At 43.2% G+C, this 16412-nt stretch overlaps 1 protein-coding gene across 2 annotated transcripts in view; it reads left to right on the forward strand.

Moving 5' to 3' along the window:
* btbd7 (BTB (POZ) domain containing 7) overlaps nucleotides 1-16412 on the forward strand; it is a 125643-nt gene that overhangs the window by 99357 nt on the left and 9874 nt on the right. For both annotated transcript variants that reach the window (XM_014145060.2, XM_014145062.2), the window contains exons 4-8: nucleotides 6865-7073; nucleotides 11482-11557; nucleotides 12786-12946; nucleotides 13644-13787; nucleotides 14125-14314. In XM_014145060.2, the coding sequence (XP_014000535.1) occupies nucleotides 6865-7073; nucleotides 11482-11557; nucleotides 12786-12946; nucleotides 13644-13787; nucleotides 14125-14314 (780 nt within the window). The remainder of the gene's footprint in view (nucleotides 1-6864; nucleotides 7074-11481; nucleotides 11558-12785; nucleotides 12947-13643; nucleotides 13788-14124; nucleotides 14315-16412) is intronic.

Consider the following 16412-nt stretch of genomic DNA (forward strand, 5'->3'; position numbering starts at 1 on the left):
ATGCTCTTGAGTCCTTTAGGGTGCCTTTAGACAAGCCCCCAGCCGGGCTGTCATGTGCCTCTTACTGAGGAGTGGCTTCCGTCTGGCCAATCTACCATAAGGACCTGATTGGTGGGGTGCTGCAGAGACGGTTGTCCTTCAGGAAGGTTCTCCCATCTCCACAGAGGAACTCTGGAGCTCTGTCAGCGTGTCTATTGGTTTCTTGGTCACCTCCCTGACCAAGGCCCTTCTCCCACGATTGCTCTGTTTGGCTGGGCGGACAGCTCTAGGAAGAGTCTTGTTGGTTCCAAACTTCTTCCATTTAAGAATGATGGAGGCCACTGTGTTCTAGGGGACCTTAATTACTGCAGACATTGGTACCCTTCCCCAGATCTGTGCCTCGACACAATCCTGTCTCGGAGCTCTACGGACAATTCCTTTGACCTCATGGCTTGGTTTTTGCTTTGACATGCACTCTCAACTGTCGGACCTTATAAACAGTGGTTGCGCCACTAGTGAATGGGCGACATAAACCTAAATAGAAACTAATATTTGTGCACGACTTCAGTATTTCTTACTAAAACTGTTGTTACACTAAGGTTTTATTTTGTTAGGTTTGTTTTGCTCTTACTGTAATACTGTAGGCCACTCCCGACCGGTCACGTTATGCAGAACCTGAGTGGCACCTGCAGCACACTGCATAGCAGTGCAAGCTGTGTTGCTACAGATGCTGGTTCAATACCTCAACTGGGAGACCCATGAGATGATTGTAGGTTTTTGGTTTCTCTCCCTCCTAAAAATTGAAATAAATAATTCTAAATAACAAACTGGCTTTATTTACAAATTAGTAACAATGTCTCACCCCATGTTAAAGGATGGCCTTTTTATCGCTGATTTTACTTTATTTGAAAACAAAATCACAAATATGTTTTTTTTTTTACATTCTCTAGTACAGCCATTATTGAAGGCTATCAAATGCTTCTCAAAGATGCCCTCTGATGGTCAAACTAGCACTAACTAGCATTAATGGTACCAGTGGTTCACGCTTAGCGTGCCATAGAATTCTGCGGCACCATGCAACTTTTAAAGGACAAACCACTGTAGACAGGTGTGTGCCTTTCCAAATCTTGTCCAATCAATTTAATTTACCACAGGTGGACTCCAGTCAAGTTGTAGAAACATCTGAAGGATGATCAATGGAAACAGGTTGCACCTGAGCTCAATCTTGAGTCTCATAGCAAAGGGTCTGAATACTTATGTAAATAAGGTATTTTTGTTTATTTTTAATACATTTGCACAAAAATAAAATGTTTTGCTTTGTCACTATGGGGTATTGCGTGTAGATTGATGAGGAAAACAATTTAATCCATTCTAGAATAAGTTTGCAAAATAACAAAATGTGGAAACTCAAGGGGTCTGAATACTTTCAAATGCACTGTACACTACATGACCAAAAGTATGTGGACACCTGTTCGTTGAATACCTCATTCCAATGTCATGGGCATGAATATGGAGTTAGTCTTCCCTTTGCTGCTGTGACAGCTTCCACACTTCTGGGAAAGCTTTTCACTAGATGTTGGAACATTGCTGTTGGGACTTTCTTCAATTCAGCTACGAGAATTAGAGAAGTCGGATACTGATGTTGGGTGATTAGGCCTGGCTCGCAGTCGTTGTTCCAATTCATCCCAAAGGTTGTCGATGGGGTTAAGGTCAGGGCTCTATGCAGGCCAGTCAAGTTATTACACACCAATCTCGACAAACCATTCCTGTATGGTCCTCGCTTTGTCCACGGGGGCATTTTTGGAAGCAAACCATTCGATTTTGTCTCTGCGTTATATTGGCATCGAACATGTCACCCTCCTGAGGAGAGGGGGTGACCTTGATAATTTATTGTTAAAACGAGAGGCTGCCTGGATCTTTAATTTAAAGACCCTCGCTCCCTTCGGTCTCAACATAGACTTTGATCTGAAGCCATTCTTGTGATTATTGTGATTTTGCCATTGTAATTGTTTGTTAGATACATTTTAGACTACAAATGCTATGATCGTATGCTATCCATTTGTTTGTCTTTTTGTATGTTCTTTGTATGCCATTTTTTTTATATATATTTGAGTTAACCAATGATATTAGGCCATACTTGGCCATGATTACAAACACCTGTGTGTCTCTTGACACTATATAAACGAGTCATCTCACAGTGTTTGTGATGATACCCTGATGAAGACAGCTTCGCTGTCGAAACGTTGGTTATTACATTTTTGCATCTGAGCTCTTAGAGTGTGCGGCTTTCCTTTGTTTTCTAGTGTTCTGCTCCGCTGGCCAGCACCTCGCCTTTATAGGTGTGCGTTTCTTTTTTTCTAGATTGCATTGTCATGTTTAAACATGAAATGGCCTTCCCCAAACTGCTGCCACGAAGTTGGAAGTGCAGAATCGTCTAGAATGTCATTGTATGCTGTAGCATTAAGATTTCCCTCCACTGGAACTAAGGGGCCAAGCCCAGACCATTATTCCTCCTTCACCTAACTTTACAGTTGGCACTATGCATTCGAGCAGGTAGTGTTCTCCTGGCATCTGCCAAACCCATATTTGTCCATCGGACTGCCAGATGGTTTCCACTGCTCCAGATTCCAATGGCGGCGAGCTTTGCAACAGTCCAGCTGACGCTTGGCATTGAGCATGGTGATCTTAGGCTTGTGCTGCTGCTCGGCAATGGAAACCCATTTCATGAAACTCCCGACGAATAGTTCTTGTGCTGACGTTGCTACCAGGGGTAGTTTGGAACTAGATAGTGAGTGTTGAAACTGAGGACAGGCGATTTATATCCCCTCGCTACGTGCTTCAGCACTCGGCGGTCCCGTTCTGTGAGCTTGTGTGGCTTACCCCTTCACAGCTGAGCCATTGTTGCTCCTAGACGTTTCCACTTCAAAATAACAGTACTTACAGTTCACCGGGGCAGCTTTAGCAGGTCTATATTAGTAGGCTATATATAAAGACCAGGTTAAATTGAGAATAGTCTGATGGGTGAGGAATGTTATCAAGCGCTTGTCAAATTGTGAATGAGAGACTGAAGTGTGTGCAGCCTGCGCAAGAATCTCAGCAGGGCATGCCTTTCATGCAGCTTTTTTCTAATTATCGTTAGTCGCATCATGCAGCCTTAATCTATATCTTTTGAGTTCTAATACATTCTAAGGTTTGTATCACAACTAAAGTTGCATAAATAACTCAAAATGAAGGATATAGGAGGACCTGTTTCAAATGATCATTTTGTTAACCACTCAACACAGAATAGTTGTCGTTTTTATCTATTTACACTGACTGACCACAGGTGAAAAAATGAAAACCTTATTGCCTTGTGATTGAAAAAAGTTTTCCCTGGAAGTTCTGAATGTTTCAACACATGCCGGTGTTGATGCTTTGAGCTTGCATAGCAAGGGTAGGATACACCGTTTTGGCTACATCAACAGCTGTTATAAATCTAGAATACACAGCTTGAAGTGAGACCAGTTAATTTGCTCCGTCATGCTGATGAAAACGAAGGAGTGAACATAATGGGATTAACAGCATATATATTCTACGTGTGTGTGTGTGTGTGTGTGTGTGTGTGTGTGTGTGTGTGTGTGTGTGTGTGTGTGTGTGTGTGTGTGTGTGAGTGAGAGACAGGGAGACTTCTTGTGCGAGTCGCTATCAGACCCCATCGCGTATCTTTCCTTCTAATCTCTACCTTGAAATCAGGCTGTAGTCACAGTTCAGTTGGTTGATGCCCGCAATAATCTTTTGGTACATCTTCAATTCCTATCATACACACTGCAGGGGTGCTGCTGCTGCTTCACATTTCAGGCCTCAGTTTCTGGTGAGCAAAAGGTGTTTTCAAGGCCATGGAACCATTTTCAAATGGAGAAAACAAAACCGGTAACTATCACTGAAATGTCTTGTCGACGGTGAAGACGGATTTTTTTCTCCAAATGTGAATAGTTGGTGTATACAGTACATGTAGTATTTTTGTGAAGTCCTGGCTGCACAATGATTTTCCATACTGGGACAATTAAGATATGGAATTGAAGACTTCTCAGGTCCAATTGTTCCATGTCATCTGAGTTAATCTTTAATCAAACAATACACAGGCTCTTCACTGCTGAAATATTCCGTTTGAAGTTGGATGGACTGGACTACAGTCCATTAGAAACCCAAGCTAGCGCTCCTCATCCACAGCCGCCCTCAGGAGAGCAGAGAAGCGTAAGCCAGCTTTCTGCGGGGCGCTCCACAACCCCATCACTAAAGTGACATTTTCATTTAGTTCTCTGATATCAGTAATATGGCTTAGCGTTTTACTGCCTCAACGCCGCATACTCTCGTTGCTCCCCTGTCCCTTTAGAAACAAAGAAAGAGCTAAATAAAAACTCTCCAACATAATTTATTTGTTTTACAGTTGCGTGATTTTTTTTCTTCTGGCCTTCAGTGATATGACAAGAGTAAAGTTTAAGTATTGATCCAGCAGCCATGATAGTAGTGGGCGTCTGTTTGGAGAGGAGTGGGAGAAAAATACTGATTTACGTTTTTAAGTATAGAGCCACAAGCTTGTTTAGGAACGACTTCCAGTGTAAAAAACTGGTAATGTACAGTTGCCCTTTAGTTAAGGAATGATATAGAAAATCTGGGCAATTTCTTAGGGTAACATTTAAGGAGTTGTAAAGTACTGATACTTTAATTAACCTTATAGGAACTTTGTGTAGCTTAAACGGGCTAATAATGCAATGTATCAGGCAGCAGTGGACCTGCAGTGGATCATTCCATTAATATCTCAGTAATTTTGCTGCGGGTCCTTTCCCACAGACGCATAACAAGAAGTAGGGCGTTCACTCACTGCTCTAGAATGTAGTGAAATACCGGTAAATTCAAGAGGGTGCTACTAAATTGTCTAAACATAGGCTAAAGAAAACTGTCATTATTATTCACACAATTCATTATTAGATTGTTCTCTACAATATTATAACCTTAATATGCTTGTACTTAACAGTATTACGTAAGAACGTTAGTTTGTTGTGACTGTTAATTTTTACTGCACAGCTTGGTTGTATCTCTTCCATGTTTCTGCGTTGGGAGGTGGTGACGTTTGGAGACGTGTTTGTGCTTTGCACCAATCAAAATAAACTTGATACCATCTTAATCTCCATATCCGTGGCTTTCTATTCCTCTAAGCCCGGTCAATCAACATTGACAAGGGCTGTTTCTATGGCGATTTAAAGGGGGGTTCTTTTTTTCTCATCTTATTCAACTGTTACTATGCACCTGCAAAAAAGATAGCTCAGATGTGCGCATGCCTTTTTGAATGTTGATTTAAAGGGAAAAACTCAGAAATACACCATCTCGATTGAATTAACACATTTTCATAAACATTTAATGAAATCTATTTATGGGTGAACACCCTACAATAAGTGCTAGGAGCACACTAGAAACTCTAGAGCAAGTTTGTGGAACGGAAAAGAGCGCTGACCTTGCATGACTTATGTCATATCCAGCCTCAGGGCCAGCTCGCTGAGCTGACATTTAAGAACAGTGCGGTCCCACCACATCAGCAACACCAGAGTGCACAGCCACGAGCGTGTCAGCAGCCACACAGGTTGTGTCCAAGTCTACAGACTAAGCTAATGAGACCGGCATGTTTGCATGATCAACTAGCATTTGCGCTAACGCACCGCAGGACCTAGTCAACAAGGAGACATGCTAGTTTGCTGATCGCCACCACAGATGTCAGTAGGACTGTCAGACTTTCAGATTTTTAGCAACAGTGAACATTAGACTAATGATTCAATGGCACACAGCTCTGAGCAACCTCCTATATCACCAAGAAGTCAGTTGATGTGTGACTGATTTGTGGTGTCCTACGCATGCCACAGAGCTTTATGAGCTCTGTCAGTCTTTCTGAAATTATGTGTGAAGCATGGCTCAATGTGTTACACCTTTAGATGTTGACAGAAATTGTTCTGGGTCGTGTTCATTTGGCACCTGATGGAACAAAACGAACTGGGACAACAGGGAGGGACTATCTTGACTTGTCCAATAAGAAACACACACTCACTTTCCTTTGCAAATCTTTTTTAATATGTTTTCTGTAGCTTGCCATTGTCTGTTTTTTTTAGATTTACGGTGTTAGATGAACTGCAAAAATGACTTGTACACACACCCGTACGTACACTTTGACACAAAGGTTACTAAACAAAGTCAGGGTGGAAAGAGAGATGAGGGATGGTGTTGGAGAGGAAAAAATAAGCCTTTTGTGAATAACACCCTTCCTAGCTCTGACTTTGTTGAAAGCTAATTTGACGAAAAATGTACTGACTGACTGATGTGGTTGCCCCACCTAGCTATCTTAAGATGAACGCACTAACTGCTAATAAGAGCTTCTGCTAAATCACTAAAATGTAAACATCGATTTTTGAGAACTAGTAACTTTCAGATTATATTCTGAGATTGATTGCTTTGTGTGTGGAACGCTACTACACTACAGCAGTGTGTGCAATCAAGTGAATTATTAATTGATCCCCACTGTACCATTTAATTCTTCTCAGATATACATTCCTATCAATATTTATAATGTCGTTATTATGCATGTGTATTTTTGGTCCCACTGTAACTCGATTCCTCTTTCTTTCTTTCACTCTCGTGCTAACATTTGCAGTACTCAAGGTTTATGTTATATATGACAGTCGCATCCTTGGCTTTAGACTTTGCATTACATTCAATTCAATTACCAGACGATTTTATTCAGTTCAGGGACAATGAAGTGTAGTACTAAGATATTGCAGTCATGCAAAGCAAAACCTTTAAAAAAAACAACATTTTTGCTCCTTTATGTCCTCATAAACCTACCTGTCCTTTTCTCTCCAGGTTGCGAGGACATTGTGGTGGAGAGCATCTCTCTGGACACGGTGGTGCCCATCCTGAAGTGGAGCTCGCAGCCCTACGGCTCAAAGTGGGTCCACCGTCAGGCCATGCACTTCCTCTGTGAGGAGTTCAGCCAGGTCATGACCTCTGATGTGCTCTACGAACTGGGCAAGGAACACCTGGTGGCTGCCATCCAGTCAGACTATTTGCAGGTGAGAGGCAGGCAGATGCATGCACACACACGCATGCATACGTGTGCACTCATATGCACTTACTCACTCGCTTTGTCTAGCGTTAGTAGGCCAGTTTAGGATGCATCATGTCATATTTTGGCACACTTGTTACAAACCAAGCGGAACTAACTAGACCTTGAATTTGGAGGTTTACAACATCCCTCTGGTGGCCAAGTTAACCTATTTTAAGAAATTCTATTGGTTGGTGGCCAGGCTTATACCGCCTAGAGTCTTTAATTGGCTGGTGCGGAATTTGTTTCAGGAAATAATCATGCTGGTCGTGTTAGCATAGTGGCTAAGTATGTCACATTATCTCATGGGAAAGCTAGCAAATAGCATTTTTGAGAAAGAGTTTAAACAAGTGTTCATAAGTGTAGACCCGGAATTTTGAGAATAACAGGAAAATAAGCAATAAACCAAATCCTGGTAAGAATGCACTTTTATTTTTACCATTGTTAGTTGAATCCGATGGTCTTGCAGGAGATACTGTTGTCCTTGTTCGACTGTTGGCACCAAATGTTCCAAACAACATTGGTGCCTAGTAACAAAACATTCTAACATTTTAAATTCTACTAAAGCTGCTCTTTTCCATTGTGATATCATATTCGAATGTAATTGTATTCTTGCAAATAGAATCACAATGGCAAATAAATAGAATGGGGTACAAATTCACACTGGCTCTTGTCGACCAAACATTTAACATTTTAAACATGCCATGACAATTAAAGATAATGAATGGATGTACTGTCCATCATATAATGTAATTTTTTACATTGAACCCACTAACAGTGGCTGAGTTTAAATTCACTAACACAGAAATGCACCAATCACCCAGATATGCAAGTTGCCACTCCCTCTATGCTTTATTAAAGAGTTTGGAAGAACTGCACCAGACACAAGTGCACACCCGCACACACTCACTTATACAGTCATCAGTAAAACATGGCTGTCGTGAACGAGTCCATTTCAGTTCGTCAGTGAGTGAAAGAAATTGAAAAATTTGAATTCATGAATTAAAGATAACTCATTGAAGAAAAGTTTGGGGTTTCAGTTGCCTAAAGTACTTGCCCATTAGAACTGATTAAATGCTTGATTCGCCGACATTGGAGCGACATGAGGGTATCGATAGCCAATCCAGTGCAGCTTGGAAGCTATATAGCGCCTTGATTGGTCAATTGTGTTGTGATATCGCTGAGCATTTGCATAATATTGAGCTTTTCTCAATTTAAGGCCGGCCCTGTTCACGTTCTGTTTGCCGAGCTCCTCTCTCTCGGCTTACTACGCCCTTAGTGGAAATTCGGTCTTAGAAAGATGTACAGAAGCATTGCTAGGATTGCAAAAATCCAATACATTTTCTAAAATTACCAGGTTTTCCAGAAATCCCGGGTTGTAGAATTACTGGATTTCCTGCTTATTACCTCCTGATTCTGGAAATCTCCCAACTGGGATTTTTTGAAAACCTGGGAATCTTGGGAAAGTTACGGGAATTTGCAACACTAAGCATTGCTCTGTGATTCTATATGTCCCTGTTTGTTATTACCAGAAGAATTTGCACAGATAACTGACTCCAGCCATTCCAAATGTAAAGGGTATAACTTAACAGGCTAACAGAAACAAATGACATCACTAATAACTAAGGAACTCAGGATATATTCAGCCAACAAAGGAATTATACTAAGGGGAAATGGTAGCGTCATCTATGAAATCCATTTGGCAATAAATACAAAGGCTAGGAAGTTAGCATTATACAATCTTCAAACACATGAAAAGGCACTCAGGCATGCACAACACAATGAAAAACAAAGGAAATGGGCTGCCCTATGCCACCACAAACCCTGAACAACACTGGATAGGGTGTCCACCCACTGCCCAGAGTGGGTGAAAACGCGCTTTCGGGATGAAATTTCACTTCCTTATGTTATAAAATACATTTTACCAAGACACATGATTCATGTTCTGAATCGTTCAGTGGAGTCTTTCTCAAACATACTGTATTGACTTTATATCTGAAAAGTCGGATTTCGTAACCAAATACATCCGATAATAAAACAGCTAAATTAACATGACACGAGCTGATTTAAATATAAAAGACTTTGAAAATAAAAAGCTTGCGGTACACTCAGGGCTCGGTTGGCATTTCAGCGATACACTTGTTTTTCTGAAGTCTTCGGAAATATAACAGGAATTTCGCATTAATAAGAAAAGCATATACTTAAATATGAAAATACTACATATGTCTCAAAATCAATATCCATCTTACCTCCATTATAGCCTCCGGATTTGAGAAGAACGATGACGAGTTCAACGGTGAGCCTTAGTTCTAGCACAGCATCCCGCCTAGCTTTCCTCTGGCCTCCATTGATTTAGTTACCCTAGGCTTGGCCATCCTACAAGGGTAAAAAGTCCTGTAGCTTTTTAACGGAATATGATAAAGATATGAGGTTTTAGACCGTTGGTTTTCTTAGAGGGGGTATCTACACAATTAACGATGAACATTTTACCCCTTGGTCAAAAGATGCGTTTTTGATTGGACACCCTACCTACACTGGAGTGAGAATCTGATGCTAATATAGAGGCGTTTTTTGGTTTACAAGCTAACGCCATGTTCGAGGATTCTGTATCCACTCCCATGTAAAGAAATATTTTTTTTCTGATTCAAACTGCTTTCTGATTCAAACTTTTAATGACACGGCCGGGAAATGGGTCTATAGTTGAAGGGGGGCGGAAAGGTCATTATCAGAGAGGAGACGGGTATGGTGAGTTGGCAGGAAATGGCATGGTCCTTCAGAACACCCACTTCCTCCCTTCCACCTCCCCCTTTCTCTCGCTCGCTCTTCTCCCTCTATCACTTACTAGTGCCAGTGTATCCTTATTGAGCTCGTGTCTGTGTTGACCATTACACTCTGTATTATACTGTAGGTGTTTAGAGCTTAACGAGTATCTGACGGGCTTCTGCTTCATTGCTGGGAAATGTATATGCCTTTGAGCTCTTTGGAAATAGACTGGATATGAGGGGGGATTTGCTTGTAGAAGTTGATGACGATAGATGATATTAGAACTGGTTAGTGGTCGTGTGCTGTTAGACAAGGCTGTTTTATGAGGGCTCTTTGTGGCATAGAAATAGGCTAACTGTTTGAGGACCAGACCAGTTTGAGGACCTTGGGTGGCATTTCAGTCTTCTAAACGCACACAAGCAGAGTGCCAAGTAACCGCAACACATTTCCACATTCCCACATTCACAGACGAGAAGTTTTGAGATGTAGGCTAGCCTACAGAAAGCTCTGCAGGTAGTGGCGTGTGTTTTGTGTGCGCTGTGAGCCTGGGTGCTTTTAGAGGATAATGTCATGTCACCCATGGATGACTAGGCTGTTCGTGTGAAGAAGATTAAGCTGGGGTGTATTTATTAGTGCACACCTGACCGTAGCAAACCTTGACCAAGCACTTTTCAACAAAAATGCAAGTTTCTATTGGACAAATTAGGGTAGGTACCACCCCGTTTCGTCCCGTTTGCTTCCGCTTGGTTCCTAGTGAATACACCCCAGGCAGTGTAGGGACCTGCCAGGCCTCGGAGCAGCATCCTTGAACGGTGCTGGGAGAGCTTCCGGCATCGAACATCGTCAAATCCCCAGCCCAAACGGTCTATGATGAGCAGATTAGTGTCCGCCACAGGGGTTCCTGGCTCAGTGTTACATTCAAACACATGCAGGAGAAGAATCTCTAGCATACACGAAGACACAGACGCACACACACAGGAATGCATACGCGGGGAGATGCACGCGGGCAAGCATACATAGTAAGGCATTACACATTTTCTGAGACATGCACACACACAGGCTAGTTTACACTTTAATTCTCTCACTTTCACACATGACAAAAAAACATGCATAAGCTCATAGTATACAAATACACACGCATGGCACACACGGTGCATGCCAACGCACAGCAATGGTTTGGTCAATTATCTGCCTGGAGGTCAAAGTCATGGCATCAAAGACAAACCCATTGCCCTCTTTCACCCACATCAAAGCTGAAACGCTTCACTCAAAGCAGCAGACACAGGAGGACTGGACCTGGCGTTCTGTGCTTGTTTTTTTAGTCCAGAACGAATGTATTTTATTCCCGAAAGAGGATTTAGAACAAACACAGGGAGCTCACATCCTGGTAACATTCCTGGTACACAACGAGAGGCAGTTTGACTCTCATTCATTTTTCTACAGATCCAAAACACATGACATTACAGGTAGAGTTCAAGAGGACAAGTCTTAGTGGGTCATCTTCCTTAACTTCGCCAATAAGAAACGTTTTTGTTTTCGTCGCAAAACGTTATGGTACGATGTAAATACACGCCTCATCTCCCATGGCTTCTAATTATTGTCTCGGTATACAGGCCAGCGAGCAGGACATCCTCAAGTACCTCATCAAGTGGGGAGAGCACCAGCTTATCAAGAGGATGGCTGACCGAGGTGAGAGACCCATTCCTCCCGCTTTCTCCCTCCCTCTCTTCTTCTCTCCCTTTGGCCCTTCTCTCTCTTCTCCCCTCTCTTCCTTTGGAGTAGGTGAACGATACTCACAACCACTGATACAGGCTCAGATATTGTTTCATCCCCCAAGCCCTAATGGTTACAGTTAGGTTTGAAGGTAAGGGTTTAATCTGATCCTAAGTCTGTAGTTACGGGGCAACTTCTGCAATCAAAGCTCTTTCCTTCTCTCTCCTTATTTCTCTACCCCTCTTTCTCTCTCTCACTCGCTCATTCTATACCTCTCTCTCTCACACACACACACCGCCCCTGACAAACTGCTCTGGGCCAGTGATTTATGCCCTCATCCAGTTTAAGTGGAGTAATAACTAAGCACAGGGAGACTTTGCTGAGTAGGGCTGGACGGGACTTAGGTTGGCATGACTCGGTCTAACCAGCCATAGGATGCTGTCCAAATGGCACCCTAATCCCTACTTTATGCACTACTTTTGACTAGAGCCTTATTGGCCCTGGTCAAAACTAGTGTACTACATAGGGAATCGGGTGCCATTTGGGACACAACCATAGTCAGATGAGTGTTTGGCCCAACCGGAGAACAGGGATGTCATGCTTACTCCTTCTCTACACTTTCATTTGTCGTTCAAGATGAGGAGTCTATTTTGGGTGCAGCTAGGTATTTTGTTGGGAAGATTCTTCATTGGAAATTGGAAAACCGTAGCTCTCTCCCAAAGGGGTTCTTCCTTGGCGCGTGAAACCAGTTACTCCAGATACGTACACAAAAAATACAGCAGGACCGAACTCAAAAAGTAGTTTGAAGCAGCTTATGTCATTTTCCAGTGCCTTAAATGACTTTGTTTGCACGGAGGGATGGATCATACACATATGTTTTGGCTTTATGTGAAGAAGTGTGTGTGTGTGTGTGTGTGTGTGTGTGTGTGTGTGTGTGTGTGTGTGTGTATGAAAATATATACCTTACTGCAGGAGTAAGCAACTCGATTTAGCCGAGGGCCGGAACACAATTATTAATCATTTTTACACAGCAAATTGACCACAAGTAAAGCCGAAGAGATTAGGCGGAATTTTCCTGTGGCAAAAACGGCTACGCTCTGAACTAATGCACCGCAACGTTCTAAAGAGTGGGAGCTTGGATACTGTACATCCCGATTGCATTGTGTGTGTGTCTTACTGTGTGTGTGTGTGTATCCCCCCTCAGAGCCCAACCTCCTAAGCGGCACGGCCCACAGCGTGAACAAGCGGGGGGTGAAGAGGAGAGACCTGGACATGGAGGAGCTCAAGGAGATCCTGTCCCCTCTGCTGCCCTACGTCCGCACCGAACACATACTGCCCGCCCACAGCGAGGTCCTCTCTGACACAGTGAGTGTGTGTGTGTGTGTGTGTGTCTGCACCGAACACATACTGCCCCCCCCGACAACGAGGTCCTCTCCGACTCGGTGCAATGTCCTGATTCTCTGTGGTCATTCCATGGCTCTTATCGCAAGAGTTGGGACGTGTCCTGGTTAAATTCCTAATCTAACCCCTCATACACTCATGGCCACCTGATCATCCCCAGCTTTCAGCTGGTTCATTCATTTCCTTAATTCTCCCTACAACTCTTCCCCAGCTCTGGTCACTATATAGGGAAGAGGGTGGCATTTGGGACACAGTCAACGTACCTGGTCAAAATAAGGGTTAATAAATAAATAAAGGTGTGTTTTCCCAGGCTAAAACAGTCGTTTTTACTAATGTTTTCATTGTAGTCCTTTTCGTTGTAGATAATATTATGCACTATATACTGTGTCTTGTTGCAGTGTTTGGTTTAAGTTGAGGTAGCCAAATGCAGCTAGTATTTTTGTTGCCCATCTTTTTTCAGTCTATGAAGCCAGCAGGATCAGTCTGGCTGTAGTGTACGTTGCATTCCTCCATTTAACTTGACTGCCCCTCTCCTTCCTGCTTTCCTTCTCACTCTCCCTCTTTTCCCCACACCTCCTCGCTCTTTCTGCCTCTCCTCTCGCGCTCTTTTTTCGCTCTCTCCCTCTCCTTTCCTTTCCCTTGCCACTCTACCCCCTCCCAGATGAAGAGGGGTCTGATCAGCACCCCTCCCTCAGACATGCTGCCCACGGCGGAGGGTGGAAAGGCCAACTCTTGGCTGAGGCAAAAGAGTGCCGGCATCTACGTGCGACCCCGCCTCTTCTCGCCCTACGTGGAGGAGGCCAAGGTTGGGACAACACCACACAACAGAACCACTACGTACGCACACACACTGTTTGTACATCACAACATGAACAATGGTGGGCATCGTCACATCTAAGATACAAGGGGTGGATTAAAATTTCCCATGCTATTGTCCATTATTCTCTATGAAGATTCATTACAATTCGCCTTCGGAATTGACTGAATTGAAACCTGAATTGACCCCAACCGTGTCTCTCTCTCTCTCTACACACACACACACACACACACACACACACACACACACACACACACACTTCTTCACATAAAGCCAAAACATATGTGTATGATCCTAACCCCCCTGTTGTTGTGCTGTCTGTCAGTCTGTGCTGGATGAGATAATGGTGGAGCAGACAGACCTGGTGCGCCTGCGCATGGTCCGTATGTCCAACGTGCCTGACACCCTTTACATGGTCAACAATGCTGTGCCCCAGTGCTGTCACATCATCAACCACCAGCAAATCGGTGGCAGCCAGACGACCCCACCCTCAGTGGTGGCCAATGAGATACCAGGTGGGTGGAGTTGCAAAGCTAGCTTTCTTCCAGCTTCCCAAAATGAAAATGATCAAAATGTGGCTGTAGATTTTTTGTCATTTTGTAGCTCTTATCCACAGCGTCTTAGTCAGTTCTTCCTGAAAAGATACTAATGCAATTGTAACAAGGAAGAAATGGTGTTGAGAAAGCTGCTATGACAAACATGGATAACGTGACGGAATAAATCCCGCCTCTACCAATTTGCAGTCTTCCTACAAACTCCAATGGTCGACAGAAACATGTAGGAGATCTCATGAAAATGTGGTGCGGGTCAAAGTTGGCCCTTAAGTACCGATCTAAAGTCTGTGAGGTTTATTCCGTAACGTTTCAGTGTAGGTTTGGGAATAATGAACAGAACCTGGACCTGCGTTAAGGCGCCACTTCTGTTATGGCTATTTCTCTTCCATACAAGATAAGACTTCCCCTCCTCCATCTATCCTCATCCCTCCAACAAGTGATGAACCTCTTTGTTTTCTTATCTCATTGCCGATCCACTCAGTGCCCAGCGAAGAGGCGGTTATGCGTTGCATATATTGTTCATCTCCACCACGCTGCCCTGACAGGGCCTCAAGTTCTCAGTTAGCTCTTGTTTTTCTGGGTTTGGAAAGGCAAACCTTTGCTCTTGGCTGCGGGCACCCTACTCCCTTTATAGTGCACAACTTCTTGACCAGAGCCAATAGAGCATTTTTTTAGGACTGTGTGGGTATATTCTATATTCTTCTATGATCTCAGACGAGCAGTAGTTATTGGCATCATTGACAGAGATGGGACGACCTGTGAGATGACCCTTTCACCCTTCATCTCGGTCTCCCACTCTCTCTCATCCCTCTCTCATCATCCCGCCCTCTCTTTTTCTCCTACAGTTTTCTCCCTTACCATAGAGAGATGACACACTCTTTCCCGCCTCCATCCCTTTATCTTTCTGCTTTTCTTTTGTCTGCCCTGCCTTTCTTTTTTGTATGATTCCCCTTGGCCTCCACCATTGGCCTTGCTTTCACCTCTCCTACTCTCTCCTTCTCTTTTCTCTCTCTCCCATTTCTCTCGCTCCTTCTGTCCTAGTGTTTCTCTCTCTCACCCCCATTCAATTAAATGACGTTACTAATTCCTCAGGGACTTATTTCAGGAATTGCTAACCGTACAAATAGCAATGTTGGGATATTTGGAAAGCCATAATAAATCAACAATATAATAATACTCCTTTTCAAAATATTAATCTTGAACTTACAATCTGTAGATACTATGCGATAAGAAAGGTTCAGAGTTTATGTGAAACATCACAGTACATTTGAAAAAAATATGGCACATGGAAATCATAAGGGGGTGGTTTACGGAGATAGGTAGGATCATCAAATGTATTTATAAAGCCCTTCTTGCATCAGCTGAAATATCAAAGTGCTGTACAGAAACCCAGCCTAAAACCCCAAACGGCAAGAAATGCAGGTGTAGAAGCACGGTGGCTAGAAAAAATTCCCTAGAAAGGCCAAAACCTAGGAAGAAACCTAGAGAGGAACCAGGCTATGAGGGGTGGCCAGTCCTCTTCTGGCTGCACCGGGTGGAGATTATAACAGAACATGGCCAAGATGTTCAAATGTTCATAAATGACCAGCATGGTCAAATAATAGTAATCACAGTGAACAGGTCAGGGCTCCATAGCCGCAGGCAGAACAGTTGAAACTGGAGCAGCAGCACGGCCAGGTGGACTGGGAACAACAAGGAGTCATCATGCCAGGTAGTCCTGAGGCATGGTCCTAGGGCTCAGGTTCTCCGAGAGAGGGAAAGAAAGAAAGAAAGAAAGAAAGAAAGAAAGAAAGAAAGAAAGAAAGAAAGAAAGAAAGAAAGAAAGAAAGAAAGAAAGAAAGAAAGAAAGAAAGAAAGAAGGAGAGAAAGAAAGAAGGAGACAAAGAAAGAAAGAGAGAAAGAAAGAGAGAATTAGAGAGAGCATACTTAAATTCACACAGGACAGCAGATAAGACAGGAGAAATTCTCCAGATATAACAGACTGACCCTAGCCCCCCGACACACAAACTACTGCAGCATAAATACTGGAGGCTGAGACAGGAGGGGTCAGGAGACACTG

This window comes from Salmo salar, chromosome ssa15 (assembly GCF_905237065.1).
Source record: "Salmo salar chromosome ssa15, Ssal_v3.1, whole genome shotgun sequence".
In the NCBI taxonomy this organism is placed as follows: Eukaryota; Metazoa; Chordata; class Actinopteri; order Salmoniformes; family Salmonidae; genus Salmo; species Salmo salar.